The following is a 17942-nucleotide window of genomic DNA, read 5'->3' as shown; positions in this document are numbered from 1 at the left end:
ACACAGAAAGTAATTTTCTTCTTGCATATTACCATAATTGAGCATGCTCTGTGAAAATGTAACACTGAAATCAACATGCATGACAGAGGCTGGATGAGGCCACAGGGTCTCGAGGTGCTCGGGAGAAAGGTGGCTATATAAATATATTAAGTGAGGCCATCCTATTCCCAAAGAATCAGACAACCCTGAAGAGCTCACAAAGCAGGACATGGTGGAGAAAGTGATACGCAGCTGTTTCCCCTGGAATATGATAAGCTGAAATACGTACATCATCTCTGAATACAAAAACTTTATTTTCTTCTCTTGTAATGGCTACCAGAACTGGGACAAGATACTTCATGCCTCTACCTGGCTGGACTGCAGAGACAGTTCTGACCAAGGATTTCTTGCACTGCTTTGGCGCAATTCTCCAACGCAACAAATTCCCAGAGGAAGCCTAAATAAAAAAGCCTCCACATGGCTGAAGGCTCCAGGTGACAGTGACAGCTGTTAGTCCTGACAGCTGCAACAGTCGGACAGAGATTTGTGTCCTAGCCCTGCCTCTCACTGCCACTTTCTACAGTCAGAATTTTTGAGCGACTGTTTGGACACCCATGGAGCTATCAATACGCAACTGGTATTTTAATACGACGGCTCAGAGGGGCACACATGTGCTCCTCAGCCCTATCCTCACAACATGCAAACAGTAGTTTAGGATAAACAAACCAACACTTAATTTTATAAAACTGAAGAAGTGCCTAGTACTGGGGAGGTATCCCAGTTCCACTGCACCCTTGGGTCCGAGCAATGGAAGGTAAGGAAAGGTTTGTTTCTAACCAAACAATCACACAAAACACTGTGTGTCTTTCAGTACACCTTCCCAAATAAGAAGGCTTCAAATGTATTTGTTTTTGAATGAAAGCTGAAATTAAAGCACCGAGTCATGTCTGACCCTTGGGGTGACGCCCTCTAGCGTTTTCATGGCAGACTCAATACGGGCCAGTGCCTTCCCCAGTCATTACCGTTTACCCCCCAGCAAGCTGGGTACTCATTTTACCGACCTTGGAAAGATGGAAGGCTGAGTCAACCTTGAACCGGCTGCTGGGATCGAACTCCCAGCCTCATGGGCAAAGCTTTCAGACGGATGCCTTACCACTCTGCGCCACAAGAGGCTCTAAGCTGAAATTAGGGAAGCGGAATATCGAAGGGAGCCAGGCCCCCCGGTGGTGACTATGAGCCAGCAGCTCAGGGATTCTACCTGCAGCCACAGAGAAAGAAAAGATTCTCAAGGCAATGCTGTGCTGCTGACATTGATTTTGGCAACGAGGGGAAAAAAATCCATGCAATGGTGAGTGAACAAGTGGGCCAGGAGCAGCTTGGGAAGAGGGGGAAAACAGGACCCTCTAGTCATCCAAAATGATAGCTGCTGCAGTATGATGCCCCTCTCTTTCTACCAGTAGAATTGCTGTAGTGCCAAAGAGGATTAGAGGTGTACAAATGAACAATGGTATTTCCCAACTTCAGGTATACAGACCACCAAAAATATTGGTATTTCCAGATATTTCCAAATCCTAATTCCTTCGGCTCCATTATACTTTATGGAGTCCATTGTAGTCAGTGGTTCCCACTGGGTATAATGGATAATTGATCTAGGGGTATCTGGAAGGACTTTGAAAAAGAGGGGGCCAGGAGGTCCAGTTCTATGGGTCCCCCATCGCTTTCAATGGAAGGGGGGGAGGTATATAAGTCCCTTTAAAATTTAAATGCCTTCTGCAATTTGCGGCACGGGTGTTAAAAGGGCTTGTAATCTCTTTAAACACCTTCACTAAGCCATGAGTTCACCCAGAAGTTGTTTAAAGGGACTGCAACCTCATTAAACCCCTTCAGCTTCAGCTACCCAGTGGTCCCAAAAAATCCAGAACTTTTTCAAGATTTTTCAGGCTTGGCCATTTTGGATAGCTGAAAAATATCAGACTCTATATACAGCTGATCTCATACCTGAAAAATACTGACAAAGTATTTTGGGGGAAATTTTTTCCAGCTCGGATTAGATGAATGCACGTCTCCTAAAGAGTATGTATACGGACATGTAGCAGCAGAGTAAGGAATGGAATGGAATGGAATGGAACCTCTGCCTAGTTGTAGGTCCCAGTAAAACCAAAAACTACTACAGTCAGAGAGCATTCACCACATGGAGGGTCCTTTTAGGATTCACATGGAGGGTCCTTTTAGGGCCACTCTTTATGTCCTCTGCATCATGGTAACAGATTATGGGGTTCACCTTTCACATCATATTTTTAATGTGTGCCCATAAAGTTAGAGCTGCTACTGGCGGTCAAGCTGGTCCTTAGAGTTAAGCCCATTCTTAACAAAAAACTCCAGCAACCAATGCAGTCAGTGTCTTACCTGATATGGCATATAAATTAGAGTGCTGGTACTCGAAGTCCGGCCGTGTGCCATGCCCTTTCCCTCGAAAGCTGGCGGGAAGTGTCAGGGATATATGCCTAACGAGGAAAGAAAGGAGATACCATTAGCAGACAGCTATAAAGAGAAACTGCCTGCAATATACTCAGGAAAGAGCCCTGGATGCAACTCGAATAGTGGCATAAATTAAGCAGTAAAAGATCACCTATTATAACAAAGATATCAAAGCCACCTTACGTGGAGTCAGACCTGGTTCCATCCAGCACAGCGTGGTCTATTCTTTTACTGTTGACTCTTCAAAGCCTTTCACAACCCACCTCCTTAATATTCTTTTGACTGTATTTTTTGCATCCTATCTAATATGCTGATATTAATATTGCTATGTATCTCCCCACTCCCCTTCCTGATGGTAGAAGAAAAACCAGGCACCAGGAGGTTTAGTGAGGGCAGCTGGTCAGGCAGAACACAAACCAGTGAGGCTTTGTATTGATCTTGTGCCTGCAGCCTAACACAATAGAGAACTGCATTTTTGCAGTTCACTTCGTGGCTGAACCATGAACCAAGATGCCCATTTGTGAACCAAAGCGGTCCATATTGATTTCGGAGCCATTTGAAGTTTGAACCCCTTCGGCTCCCCGTGGCTTTTCATTGGGAGCAGAAAGTTCATGAACCCCCACAAACTGCATCAAAATTCACGGACGTTCATGAGGGTTCTTTAGTTTACGAACATTGCATCACAAACTGACCAAAATTAATAACGAACTTTAGTTTGTCAGCCAATTTGTGCCGATCCCTATTTCTAGCCCCTTAGGCTGCAGAAATAGACTGCAATATTAGTAAAACCTGATGAAATTACAGAAGGGAAATAGGAAAGGTAAACCAAAGGACAGGATGAAGACGGCATGGTTTTAGAATATTTCTGAAATAAGCAAAATGTTTACATGTGTGCCTGATACATGTAATTTGTACACCAAGCCTACATGTGACTACAAGTCACCCAGTTTGCCAGTCATCTTGTTTCCAACAGGACCCCCCCAGAAAGCTTTTATGGGTTTGCAATTTTACAGCTGCTCTTTACACCCAGGCCAAAGAGAATGTAGCAATTTTGATTTGGAGCCCTCATTGGCAAGGCCCTGTTTTGACCTTACCAGAAACTTTCTGTGCCAATGCAAGTTAAAGCTTGATTTGAAAAACTTCACTGGAGGGAGAGGCAGTAAAAGACATATGAACTGCAAAGTATACTGATCCACAGTTTGGTGGAGTGGTTAGGAGTGCAGACTTCTAATCTGGAAAGCCAGGTTTGATTCTGCACTCCCCCACATGCTGCCAGCAGGGTGACCTTGGGCTCGCCATGGCTCTGATAAAACTGTTCTGACCGAGCGGTGATATCAGGGCTCTCTCAGCCACACCCACCTCACACAATGCCTGTTGTGGGAGGAGCTAAGGGAAGGCAACTGTAAGCCACTTTGAGAGTCCTTTGGGTAGAGAAAAGCAGCATATAAGAATCAACTTCTTCTTTCTTCTTCTTCGTCAGTATTGCCTGTGCAGACTGGACATGGCTCTCCAAGGTCTCAGGTGGACATCTTTAATATTACCTATTGGGACCTTCTCTGTATGTAAGTAGATGCTGAATGAAGCCAGGGGCATACTGCCAATGCCAACCAGTGCAGATGATACAAAAAGTCTATAAAATGCTCACTAAGGAGATGAGCAGGATTATTTTGCACTAGCTGACACTCGTTTTCAAGGACAGCCCCAGGCAGTGTGTTGAATGGTTGGCAGGCCCAGATATAACAAAAGCATGGCAAGATCTCTATCATCCAGGGAATGGCAGAGAGTATACAATCCTCCAGAAGCTGAAGGCACTGCAGGTAGTGTCAACAATAATTAACTTGAAGGACAAATGTTCTGACTTGGCCAAATGTTTCTGGACACACTTGACTCAGTTTGCAGGACAAAAGTCCCAGGTTCACTCCTTGGAATCTCCAGGTCAGGGGTATCAAGGAGCTGGTGGTGGGGATGGCTGGCATCTGAAATTTCAGAGAAACTTTCAGAAAAGACAATAATGGGATAGAAAGACCAACTCAGGATGAAAGCCACTTTTCATGACCAGCAGCCAAGAGCTCAGCGGCCATCAGAGTCACAGCTCTAGGGACCAATTGTCTGATGTGTTATAAGGCAACCACCACTGCATGTCTCGATAAGCTGCTTTGATAACTTTTTGGAAAAGTTGAAAAGTGATACTGCAAATATAAGCACACCCACATACCTCTGCTGCCAACCACAGGGATAAAAAAGGGATCCCAAGTTCCATAATATGGAAATCAAGGGAAATCAAATAAAACCACAGGCCACCACCTCCCATTCCAAGCCCGGAGCTCGTCCTGCTAGCACCTTCTCTGGCTCATTCTGGGCTCAGCTTCGCCTTTTTCACCTTCATTTGTTTGACCGCAGCAGGTATGAGCATCTACCTGCTAGTCGATGGCAGAAATGCCTTTATCTGATGGGTATAAAACACCTTGTCATTTTGCACTAGAGACAGGAAATCAGATATGTGGAATGTTTCCCCCGCCCACCCACCCACCCACACAGGCACCATCGCTGGGGAAGAAAACCAGCCCAATTTATAAAATCCCTGAGTTCCTAAACACATATCGTTAAATACGCGAGCAGCTTGGCAGCATATGGTAAATCAATTACTAGCTTCAATTCTGAAACACACACACATGGGGGGGAAACCCCCGAACAAAGCCGGGGTGGGAGGGGGGAGAAGAGGATCAGCAATCGTGTTGCAGGAACAATCAAGGAACAATGGCTGAGTCGAGATTAACGGCGGCCACGGGAGTTTGGAATACAATTAATCATCATTCCAGGCAACGGGAAGCCATATTGACACGGGTGCTACATTTGAATATTTAATTAGGGTGAAGTTCTTTATCAAATTATCACAGGCGGGGGGGGGAGAGAAAGAGAGGAGGGGGTCTGGAACAATTCAAAACCAAATTTTCTCATTTCAAACTGCTGCTGAACAGCCCCATTTACATGCTCGTCACCCCACCGCCACCTTCCCTGATTCTGATGCTGCAGGAGGCATGCAAGAGAACCGAGTTGGGGGAGGGAATCATTTAAGTTGATTAGAAATGTATTGTGGGCGGGTCGGTGGGGATCTTTGCTGATCCTAAATGAAGGAACACATTCGCACACAAAGGCAGTTTACAATATATATACATATATATTTACTAAACTGAGCACAGGCTACCTTGTCCGGAGAAGCTCACACAATTATACCCTCTGAATGCACCCAGCTGAGCCTTGAAGGTGTGGATGATGAAATCTTTGCATTAAATCCATAATGATTTCAGCAAGATATGCATGCCCCTGCCTTTCCACTTTGCCTGCCCGGCAACCTTTGATGCTCAGGTCTAATCTCAACCTTGACCTAAAAATGAATCTAGTCCTTACTGGCAGAAAAAGAGGGAGCTGGCAGCTGAATGGCAATCAGGACTTCCTCTGCCCAGCCCTCTGACTCCAAATTCTCGGGAGAAGACATCAAGCAGGTCCTGAGGGACCAGGAAGGGCCCAGCGCTGCAGAGATGCCTGCTGCTCATGTTCCAGCACAGCCAGACACATACACCCCTTGCCAAAGCTTACAAGGGAGGCTCTGCCACCTGCCCCTGAAATAACCACCAAGCCCCTGCTGGGCAGGATGCCAACCCAGACCTTCAGGGGACACTCTCACTCTGTAGGAATAGTGCGGGCAGAAGGCTTGGGCCGAGGTGGCCCAAAAGAGGTGAAGCGCTCTGCTGGCTGCAGGCAACCCCATCCCAGAGTCCAGCACATGCTGACAGCAATTCTTGACAGAATCCTGCCCAAAGCACAGGCACTGCTCCCAAGGATATCAGTCTGCAGAGCCCAGGACAAGTGCATGATAGTGTGAATCAACCTTATGATCCACCATTTCTTGCTTTCTACCGGCAGTGAGCAGCTGGTAGAGGCTGCTACAGAGCCTGGCAACGTCTGGTGATCCGGAGACGCCAAAACGCTCTTCTTCTGTGGAAACACAAAAGCCTGTTCAGAAGTTCTCAACTTCTTGTGCATGGTACACGAGAAGAGAGCAGGGAGGGGAAATCTGTTCTAATGAGGAATGAAACCATCGCAGCCTCTCTGGAGCCATAATTAGGACAAACTAATTGAAGTAGTGTTTTGACACACTTTCCAAACATACGGGCGACGCATGACAGATTTGCAACTTTGCCCGCCGTGCAGCGAGGGCACCACGTGCAAGGGAAGGAAGCCGCTCAGCACACAACGCCCATTTGCATTCTTCACGTGCCAGCGAATGTGCCGTTCGCCACCATTCCAGCCTCGGCTCTGAAACGCTGCCAGTGAAAGATATGAACAGTAATTGCGAGGACTTTGGGAGAATCTCTAATATGAGTTTGGGGGAAGGAGGGGGGTCCTCATTAATATGAGCTAACACTTTTTTTTTTTTTGCTTCTGCACAAGGAGCCAACACGAGAATAATTTTTTTTGCTGGTTGTTAAACATTACAGAACTGAAATGGGGTCATGGAAGTCTAGGCAGCATTACTCCAGGACTAAGCTGCCCAGGACTAACCTGCCCCAGGAAAAAGTCTGCCTGCCCTGGCTCAAAGGACAAACCCTGCCCACTCGCCATGGAAATCCTGGCCATTTGGGGAGCAAGCTCCACACACTCCGAAATCTCCTCTTTCACCTTCTGCTCTGGAGTTAAAACCCGGTTCCTGGGTTTTTCTTTTGCCATGGAAAGCAAGTGGGCTGGAAAAGTGCTTCCCAACCTTTGCCCAAATTTACTTTGTATGATGACCCATCCAGGGCTGGTTCAAGGTTTTCGAGTGATTAGGCAAACAATGCCTTTGGCACCCGCCTATTCCTACATTCTATTTTCTATAGTGCCAACCTGCAAATATCACACAACGGGTATTGCTGCTCCCACTAGGAACCCCAAGCAAATGGGAGTTCATCTCTGGGTCAGAGAACCACCACTGGGGAGGGATGGTCTGCAATCCACTTTCAGAGCTCTTGCAGCCCATTTTTGGGCCCTGGCCCACAGGTTGGGAAATAGTGGGCTGGGAGGCCAGTAGGGAAAGGAGACGATAGTGACTTTTATCTGGAAGTGTAAAGAAATTGCTGAGCCCTGGAAGAAAAGCCATCAGAGAGGGGGAGTAGTCTGGAGTAAGCTAGCAGTGGAGGAGTTTAAGCATCTTTTTATGGCACTACACTTCCATGAGATGCAAAACCATTGGCAACTTGAGTGGAGGGGCTGTGACTCATTGGAAGAGCCTCTGCTTTGCATGCCATTCAAGTTCCCTCCGATTCCCAGTTCTCCTAAAAGCAAACATAGGCTTTTTATCACACAAATGAATATTATCTAGCAAATACCAATTTTTACAGACACTCCTTTTTTGGCCCACAAATATTATTGCAAGAAAGACTGCATATAATCTGATGACAAGCAGTTTCTCCCCTTGTTCTCCCTGAGTAATTTCTTCCTATCTGATGTTAAGGCTTTTTGATAAGCAGACTGGAATATGCGACTTGGATAACCCCTACTAGCTAAATTGTGCTTAAGAGTGGAAGCTTCCCTCTTGAAGGGATAAATATTTGACCATTTTTTTCTAAGCCGTAAGAACAGGCTGAATGGTAAACTACTCCTCAGATGTTTAGAATGGTGACTTATCATGTCCTGTTCCCTTATGATCATGACATCAAAAAATTAATTTTCTTGTCATTTACATGGAGGTCAAATTTATTTTATTTGTTATTTAGATTTCTATTTTCATTACTATTTTCATTCTGTATCTTCAGCCAAACATGAAATTCCAGCCAAGTTATGTGGTCATCTTCCCAGCTTTATCTAATCTCTTATTTACAGGAAGTTTCTTTTCCTCGTGCAATCTCAAGGACAGAACAAACGGGTTTTTATTCTGATCTTTTACAGCCTGGATTTTGACCTTTACCATTATTTATTTAAACTCAGGGCTGTAATTGTATACTATATATTACAGATTCCTCTGATGAAGTCTGCTGGTGAAACACGTAGGGAATTCTTTGGGCATTTTGACTGAGTAATAAAATATATTTTTGCCTGATTTTGCACCATCAGCCTTGGCCTCATTTTTTGTTTCCTGTGACTGGGGCAGCCCTTTTATTTGCTTCTTGATAACTTTCCTAATTTCCATACTTCAATGAATCATGCATTGAACTTTGATATCTTCACGATCAGATCTCACTGTATCATGTACAGGGACTGTTTTCACTGATTGCACTGTACTGCTGGCACCGTATTAACAGTTGGCTTGTACACAGCTTCCCCCCCCTCCTTTTGAATGGCCTCTGTTATTCAGTTCCTTTTGTGCTCTCTCCCCTTGCTTTTGCTCTTCTTTCTTTTGGTTTGGAGACAGCTTTCCCAGGAAGCCTTCCACCTGATCACAAGCAACAGTCGAGTCTAGCTGCCAAACTTTTAAGGCGTCAACAGATCACCCCAAACCACCAGAACTAGAAACTTGATTCTTACTTTGAAAAAAAAAGCCCAAAGCCATCATCCATGTCTTAAATTAAAGCCATATTTCCTGCCAAGGATTACTGCAAGGTATTCCTCCAGATGTCAGCAAATGCCGACCATTGTGCTGTCTGTAAATGTTTAAACTCTCACCAAAGCCCAGTAAAATATAAAACCAAGCTGCTCTCGAGTTCCGCTATTTCTCCCTTGGTTCCTATATGGAACTTTCGGAGCCAAGAGCCCTCCCCTTTCGCCTAATCGCCCTCATCTGCAGCTGAAACACAGCGGGAGGGGATGGCTTTCTGCAGCCCCCCTCCCCCATCCAGATGCAAACGGTACAGATAAGACCAACTTTAGAGAACAAAGCCCTTTCTGCAGATAGGCCCTGGGTGGTGAGGCCTAAATGGAATCCTTTCAAGCAGGCAAGGCTGGGGGTGGTGGTGTCTGCTCAGAACCCCCAACATTTGACCAGGTACAACTTTCCACCACCTTGGGATGGTCCAAAGGGCTGCCAACAGACAAGAGGCACTAATGCCACCCCACCAACGCTTGCAAGAGAGCCAAAATGCCAAGGTTGAAGGCTCTGCGCTGACTTCCTGAAGAAAGGGATTTCAGAAGTCTGGTGCCACAATCAAAAAGACCCCGTCTCTGGGTCGCCAGCTGCCTCACTTCAAGTTGTGAGGGATGCCAGAAGAACACTCAGGTTCGTATAGGAACAGGCAGTGCTTCATGCACCCAGGGGCCTAGAGCATTTGGAAACGATTTATAGCAATGACAGACTGTGGTGACTATCGGTGCTGTTTTCTGGCAACCAGCAGGGTTTTCTCGTGGTCCTGCTTTCCTCGAATTCCGTGGAGCAGAAGGTGCGCTTCAGAAGACCCCAGGAGCCATCTTCTGGACCTGCAGGGAGTGCAACGCTTGAAAATGGCTCCCCTTCCCCATCTGAGTACGACCCTGGTTCATCAAGGTCAAACTGACAATGGCTCCCTGAGATCTTAGGCAGAGGACTTTCACATCACTTCCTACCAGAGCCTTTTAATAGAAAATGCCAGGGACTAAACCAGGCAAAGCAGATACATTACCACAGAGCCCTCCCTGTGGCAGAAGCCCTGAAAGCTTGCAGCCTCACCCCCTCTGGAGGGCTGTGTATGTGACACAGACTTCAGTGGTCCCTCCTCCATTTTAATCTGTTTCTCTCTTGAGGTGATGCTAAGCCCTGGAACTTCCCAGCCCCGTGTCTACGGAAGTTCTACCGCTCAGCATCATCTGAGTAAGAGAACCTGGCAGCTTGCTCCTGTCCTCTTCCCCCCCCACCACCCAAGAGTAAACCATTAGCCTTCCCATCAAGAGGCCTGTCCTGCAAATCGGCAGAGTCCTTCCTCAGGGTCATCTGGCACCCTGCTCAACACCAAAGGATCAGAGGTTGGGGAGAGGGGAGATGCTGCACTGACATTCATACGTGGAGACTGAAATCCCTAGGTCTCAGTAAGAAGGAGATTAAACGCAAATGACACATCTTTTGCAATCTGAGAGTGTTCAATTTCCCAAAGTATCTGTCACAGGCTGATAACATCCACGCCAGAGGAAAAAGAGAGAGAGAAAGTTAAGCACAATTATGTCTGTTGCTGTGGGAAAAAAATACACACACTTCGGTAAATCCAGAAGTGACATTTTGCTTGAAGATGACAAATTGCTGGGAGACCTTTTGAGCAATTGTGGAGGAATCTCCCGTGGCACCTCGGGAAGGAATTCTGAGTGCATCGGCAAACCAAAGTAAATAACACAGGATGAGACATGATGTCTCTGAGGCCTGGTCTTCACATACAGCAGGAAATGGTGGGAGCTGAATCTCCAGGTGGTCAGATCACAAGCATAAAACACCCTTTTTAAAGCTCACCCCCTTGTAAAAAAAAAAAACCCTCCAACACCTCAACTTTTTTGTTCTTTTCCAAAAATTAACACATCAGGGGAAATGACACTAGCCCTCTGCCCTGTTGTGTTTGCTTTCTACTTGTGTGGCAATTTTGTCATGTGAGAAAATTTTAAAAATTTAATATGACAATCTGAAGCCCATCTCACCACCTCAGGACTCCCCCACGTAGAACAAAAAAATTTATAACAGAAGGGCTGTGAAACAAATACTGCTGAGAACTCACAAGCAAAAGCTTTGCTCCTGAACTCAGAGAAGGGCCAGCTACAGGAGAACATCTGTCTCAAAATTATGACTACCAAAAGGACAGTGGGATGCCACAAGGAATGTGAAACTTGCCCAGGGCGATGATGGATACTTCATTCTGACTTCTCTCAAAAAATTTTGGCTGTACTACTTGAGGAGGAAACTCCACATTGTCTTTGAAGTTTTCAGGATGTAAACCAGGGGCTTGGAGCAGAACCTGCTTCCAGAAATGGCCAAAATAGTCTCAAAACTCTAGTGGAGACCAAATGTGAACTCTAACTTCTACTCTGAAAAAAAGCCACATTCTGCCCAAGAAGTACATTAGGATAAAGTCTGTGATGAATTATTCAGAGAATCCTGGAAAGGGATCCGAAAGTTATTGATCTGAGTGCAAAACAGCAAGCTGGCCTATACTGCCGATTTAGTAGTTTCACCTCTTGCAACTGAATATACATTTCCCCAGGGAATAGGGGAAAGCCAAACAGACACACTCAGGAGGCCCAAGCTGTAATGGGAAAGCCTTACCTGGGAAGGTTAGCGGCTGGTGTCGTAGCTGGAGCTTGTGGAGAAGGTGTCGTGGGTTGAGACGATTCATGATTTCGAGGGACCTTCCCCATTCTGTACCAGATGATCATGTTGTTTAGTTCCCTTTGCAACACACACAAAAAAACCCACCGTTAGCCACATAATTAGCCACAATCAACAGCTCACTCCTGGTTTTCTTATGGAACTCACAGCCACACGATGTTACAGATCGGGGTTGAGATGGCTTTTAAAAAAAATTGATCAGTGACGATAACAGTGAAGAACCATGCCCTTCGTTAACAGATATGTGGAACCATCAAAGGATGACTGTTATAATGTGGACAGGAGGTTCCTTGGGGCAGGGGTAGTCAACCTGTGGTCCTCCAGATGTTCATGGACTACAATTCCTCCAGATGTTCATGGACTACAATTGATGCTATGTTCCATGAATTGTAGTCCATGGACATCTGGAGGACCACAGGTTGACTACCCCTACCCTGGGGGATCCATCTGGCAGCTTCTGAGACCAGCACACAAGCCTCTGGTCTGACAGTAGACAAGGCCTGTTAGCCATGAGACTCCTATGGTATGAAAGAAGGGGAAGTAAATGGTCTCCATTTGTTGGGTTTTTTACACTGGTTTACATTTTTGTCAACAGTTTGATCCCTCTGCATTTTGCTGATGGTTTGCAGGTTCATTTGTATCATTTATACATGAAGTACAAGTTTCCTGGGCAATTTATACAGTATTTATATTCCTGTACTTCAACTATATGGCTAATGAGCAATACTAATTCACACCAATTGCACTAAAAATGCACAGAGATTACACCAAAATACAAGAATTGCCGGTTCACATAATGCAGACAGCAAAATCAAAATGGGGAACTGCTAGTCATAATGGCAATAATGAGAAGCCTGAACCCAGTCCTAGATCTTCAGCAGCAGCTAAGAGTGGTGCCTCTCTGCCTAAGCCAGCCCTTTTGAACCTTTTGACCATGGAGGAGCCCCTGAAATAATATTGCAGACTACGGGGATCCCCAGAAGTGATGCCAGCTGGCCACACCTCCTGGAAGTGACATCACCAGACAGACATTAACAGACAGGTTCAAGGAGGTGAGTGGGGAGAGACTCACTCATGCTCAGGAAGTGTGTGTGTGTGTGGGGGGGGGAAAGTGGGAGCAATGTTCCCTAGCTTGTGACTGGGTCCATTAAGACAGGAAGGGAAGGACTGGGGACCCCCCTACAGAGCTCCCTTGGACCTCTGGATGGGATTCCCTAAGCAATGCTTCTGATTAACATGTGGTAATACATGGTAACTAACTCAACAAAGCTTTAGAACAAAGTCTGAGTCCAGTGACACCAACAAGTTTAATTGTGGGTTTAAGCTTTTGTGTGCATGCATTCTGAAGAGGTGTGCATGCACACAAAAGCTTATACACACAACTAAACTCTGTCTGCCTAAAAGTTGCCACTGGACTCAAACTTTGTTCTATTGTTTCAAAACAACACGGATACCCATCCGAATCTATCACTAAAGCCTTGCTATTTTGCATCATCAACAGGGCTTGGGAAGAAACACAATATCTAAATCTATATGGGCAGAACAGTCAGTGAACCCAACTTTTTCTAAATCTCAATGCTAGCTTCTCCTTGGCAGAGTGGAGGCAGGAAGGGAAAAGGGCCAAAGCAGAAGGAGGAAGAGGGCAGATTCTGACCCCTTCTGGCTAAAAGCTTCCCTGGCTAAAAGTTCCTTTTTTCTAAAGCTGTACCAATTAACTGCTAAAGCTGGTCAGGGAAGCAAGCATCAAGCCCCTTGGTTTGAGGGAAAGAAGAGACAGGTCCTTACCCTATGAACGTATATTGAGGAGGAGCTTGCTTGCCCCGGCCCAGGATTCGGATATCACAAATGGCAGCTTCCGTGGAATCCCGAGGAATGAACTTGATGCAAAGCCTCTTCTTTCGGAAGGCTGTTTCCTCTGCAGGGGCACAGCAAAAGAGTTAAGGACCACCTTTGTAGTGATACTTCTTATGCTCCCCTCCCCCCAAAAATCCCCTTTGCTCTCTTCCCAGCCTCTCTCTCTTTCTTTTGATGATCCTCTTTCATGAGACAGGAACAATGGTTATCAACCGTCTTCCCCAAACAACATTTCCAGCCTGGTAAGAGGGTTTTTTGTAGTTACCACTAAGTCAAGGGTTAGAATAATTCTCCCCCCACCCCTCAACTTTTTGAGGAGCTTCACGTTTTAGGTGAACAATGTAACTTTTGAGCTTGGCTCCAACCACTAGAAGGGGGAGGAATGGGGTTTCCTTCTGCGTTCATCCCAACCCACTTCTGGGATACATCCTGTCTCAGTCTTGGCTGTGCTGCCCAGAAGCATCCATACCCAACACTTGGCTCTACCTCTTCTCTTCTAGGTTCTCTTCTAGGCCCTGCCCAAGCACCTGAGTTTTTGATTTCAATAGTTAGAGTTAGCAAGACTAGCTTTTTATATGTGACTCATATATTGATTTGCTTCTGTAAATTCCCCCATGTACTAATTATTACGGGAATAAGGAATAGCAGAGCCAATACGCCCACATGCTACCAATCTGGATGTGACTAAAGCCAGAAAGACCGACTCACGTGTGTCCATGGTCTCTTGGATGGGGATGAAGCCCACCGGCAGTGTGTCCTTGATGTCAATGAGCTTCATGTCAACCAAGACGTTGCCAAGGTGGCTCTTTCGAGAGAGAAGAGAATAGCAAAGTTACCCTCAAAGTGGCAGCAAAGTCAGCAGAATGAGAGTGATAACTCTGGACAACTGAATGTGAAGGGTCAGTCAACACAAAGACTGGGAGTACGTGAAGGAGAGAGAAGGACTCAGAGCCAACCTGGCCAAGCTCTGTCAACAGACCTCCATTTCCAGTTTCCATTGGGACACTAGTGCTGAGCAGAGGGTTGGTGTAAATGATTGGAGCAGTGCAATGGTAAATGTTCAAATACTCAGTTTGTTAAGGGGCCAGCAGATGTGTATAGCCAGGTAGGGATATTTGTATTTCTCTTTTTCCTTCTTGCTAAGCTACCTCCTTGTTTGTCTCAGGATGCAATTTTTGGACTTCATTCCTGCTGCTTCTCTCTTCCTTTCTACCATCTGCACAGAGGGTTCCCAACTCTGGTTGGGGAAATTCCTGGAGATTTTAGGGCAGTGTCTGGAGGATGCGGTGGAGATGAAGATGTGATGCCATGGAGTCCACCCTCCAAAGCTTCCATTTCCTCCACATGAGGTGATCTCTGTAGTCTGAGAATCAGTTGTAAATGCAGGACCATTATAGGACCCACCTCGAGACAGGTAAGTCTATGTAGCTACACTGATTCGCCTTCACTCTGTCTAGTAGTGCAATTCTCCAAGAATGAATAAGAGTTTCCTGTGTTCTTTTTAACCCCCAAAACAACTCCAGCACATTTCTTTATGAACAAAGGAAAATCTCAACTGTGCCAACCATAAACCCTCCCCCTGATCCTTGTCCCAATATAAACTGGCCCCTTGGGGTGTTACTTGCCACAGTAGGGAAAGCTTGAATGTTCTGCATACCAAATACCACCACCCAACAGCCTATTTACTTTGGGAAAAGGAGACAAGGGGAGCATGTTTATTTTAGACTACTTTCATCCTGCCTCCCTACTTAAAATAAATATTCAGGACTGCTTACAAAAGCAAAAATTTTAAAAAAACAGCAGTTAAATAGAAGTTAATCCCCTCCCTCAGGCAGCACTACAGTTCTGATCACACCACTGAGATTGTTATTTAGAGAAGTTTCAAGTAACAGGAGATCTAATTACGGATTTCCAATATCTTGTCTAACTTGGTCCTCAGCAGTATGCCCGTGGGGACTATTCTGTATGCAGGAGAGGATTACTCTGCTAAGCGTCTCTTATAATTGGGCTGCGTAAGAGTCTCCTGTGCATGTGCAGACGGCGGTCTCCCATGACTGAATGCTTCCCACTGCCAAAATAAAAAACCCCCGGCATGCTGAAAACTGGGAAGTCAGGTGAAAGGGGTTTTTTTTTATGTAGCCTCCATCCTGTAGTATGCAAGTGACCACATGAATATTTATAAGCCCACGCCAGCCCTGCATATCTCACTGGCTTTGTTCCCAGGCACTGTTGGTTTTTAAGAACCAAGAGAAAAACCGACATTTGGATTTTTAAAAGGGCACACCCCCTTGGTTAATCAGGTCAACTACAGGCTTTCCCCCCCTTGCCCCGAAAAGGGAAAATATCTCTATCTCAGATGCCAGGCTGCTGAAACTAAAACCTATTATCAGTTGAAAAGCTGCCGATTTTGGTTGATCTGCAAAATTATCTCCCGAGCGGTTAGAACTGAGGTGTGCAGTTATCATGCAATATGATGTTTTCACACCCCTGGCTCCTCAAATGGCTGGACCCTAAAAATTCTCCCAGGTGAAAACTTCCCAAACAGCTAGCTGAAAGCCACTCTTTGCAACATCCCTGTATTTCTCTCTCCAGCCGCTTGATTAATAAGAGAAGACGTCAGTTTGGATTCTGAGCACGGTTTCTTGATCCAACTGGCATGCGGGTGTTACTTCCCCTCCTCCTGTTTTGGAACTTCAGTAGATTTTGGATCTAGTAGCTAACATATTTAGAGCTAATTAGCTAAATTTATTACATGTGTCTTTTTCTGTCCAGATAAAGCTCTTCTGTGCTTTTGTTTGGTCTGTACAAAGCATTGTGTACTGTTGCTGGCTTAAAAAACAGGGGGCTCTTTGCATGCCATCCATCTTAGGGATAAGCCATTCATTTCTCAAGTTATCACATCTAATTCAATATCACGTCCTTTGAATGGCAGCTGATCTCCAAGATTTGTGGCAAGATCTCTCCCAAGACACAGCATCTTTCAACAGATGCCTCCAGCAACTCAATCTGGCATGGCAACTGCAGGGCCAATGAGCTGAGGATATCTCTCAAGAAGAAGGCAGGACACAGAGAGAAAGACATGAAACTGCACCCTTCTCATGGGTGTGGAAACATTAATGCGGAGGAAGATATGCAGAGAAGGTTGGGTAGGGGTGCTGGGCAAGAAGGCCCCTTGCTTGCAACCCTGGCACAAGGGATAGGCAGCATACTCATCTTTCTGCAGCTGCTGTTATAAATTCCACCAGGCAAGGGTCTTTCCCACTTCCTGGGACATTGGGTATAAGAAGAAGAAGAAGAGAAGAGCTGGTTCTTATATGCTGCTTTTCTTTCCTCTCCCCGCAACAGACACCCTGTGAGGGAGGTGGGGCTGAGAAAGCCCTGATATCACTGCTCAGCTGGAACAGCTTTATCAGTGTTGTGGTGAGCCCAAAGTCACCCAGCTCTCTGCATGTGGAGGAGTGGGGAATTGAACCCGGCTCGTCAGAATAGAAGTCTGCATACTACACCAAAATAAATAGCATGTGCTATGGGCCCCACACTTCCGGGGGCCCTGCATGGTGTCTCCCCCCCCCCCCCCCCGGATCAGAGCCATAGCCTCTCTCCTCCCCCTTTGCCATCTTTAAAGGCACTCAGGATGACACTTCTTTCCACTGGGGAGGGGCCTTGACACTTCCCCCCCCCCAAAAAAAATCTGGTTGTTCCCACCGCAATTGTACTCTGCTATGGCCCTGCAGATTCTCAAACTGTCTTTGTTGCTATTTAGCTTTGTTGCTAAATCCTGGTTTTTTCCACTGGAAACACTGGGGAGGGGGGGAAGCTCTTTAGAAGATTTGTCTCTGCCTCTTATTTTTCCAGGCCCTCAAATATCTGATCATACAGCTTGTCGATCTAGGTCAGTTCACTCTGTTCTGACTTGCAGCAGATCTGTCATGCTCAAGGATCTTCTTCTGTTACCTGAAATCCTTTTAACTAGAGATCTAAGGGATTAAAACTGGAACCTTCTGCACACAAAGTACATCCTCTGCCACAGAGCCACATCTTCTCTGGAGCTTAGATTTCTCTTTTTCAACCATAATATTTGTTCCCCTTTAAACCCAGATATGCTTGGATGACATTGACGGTCCTTTTTTCTTTTCTTTTCTGCACTTAATCTATTAGCCCCAAGTTTACCAATCTTAGAAAGGCCCTTTTGACAATGACAGGCATTGTGGGGTAGCGGTAAGAGAGCTGGCCCAGGACATGGGAGGCCCCAGCTCAAGCCTCCATTCCGCCACACTGAATGACTCTGGCCCTTCATGTGCTCTCGGCTTGATCGACCGCACAGTACTGTTGTGGTGATAAAATGAAGGGAACCACAAACACCATCTTCTGCCCCCTAGAG

The 17942-nt window shown here is 45.9% G+C and overlaps 1 protein-coding gene across 4 annotated transcripts in view; it reads right to left on the bottom strand.

The window, feature by feature from the left end:
• MVB12B (multivesicular body subunit 12B) overlaps positions 1-17942 on the bottom strand; it is a 106152-nt gene that overhangs the window by 56564 nt on the left and 31646 nt on the right. For 3 of the 4 annotated variants that reach the window (XM_077304915.1, XM_077304913.1, XM_077304912.1), the window contains exons 4-7: positions 14270-14366; positions 13493-13622; positions 11645-11767; positions 2386-2483 (exon numbers count right to left, since the gene is read on the bottom strand). In XM_077304915.1, coding sequence (XP_077161030.1) covers positions 2386-2483; positions 11645-11767; positions 13493-13622; positions 14270-14366 — 448 coding nt within the window. Of the gene's footprint in view, positions 1-2385; positions 2484-11640; positions 11768-13492; positions 13623-14269; positions 14367-17942 lie in introns of those variants that run through there. The other variant, XM_077304914.1, reaches the window with a different exon arrangement.

The sequence above is a fragment of the Paroedura picta genome, chromosome 12 (genome assembly GCF_049243985.1).
Source record: "Paroedura picta isolate Pp20150507F chromosome 12, Ppicta_v3.0, whole genome shotgun sequence".
NCBI classification, from domain to species: domain Eukaryota; kingdom Metazoa; phylum Chordata; class Lepidosauria; order Squamata; family Gekkonidae; genus Paroedura; species Paroedura picta.
This window is presented reverse-complemented; position numbering and strand designations above follow the sequence as displayed.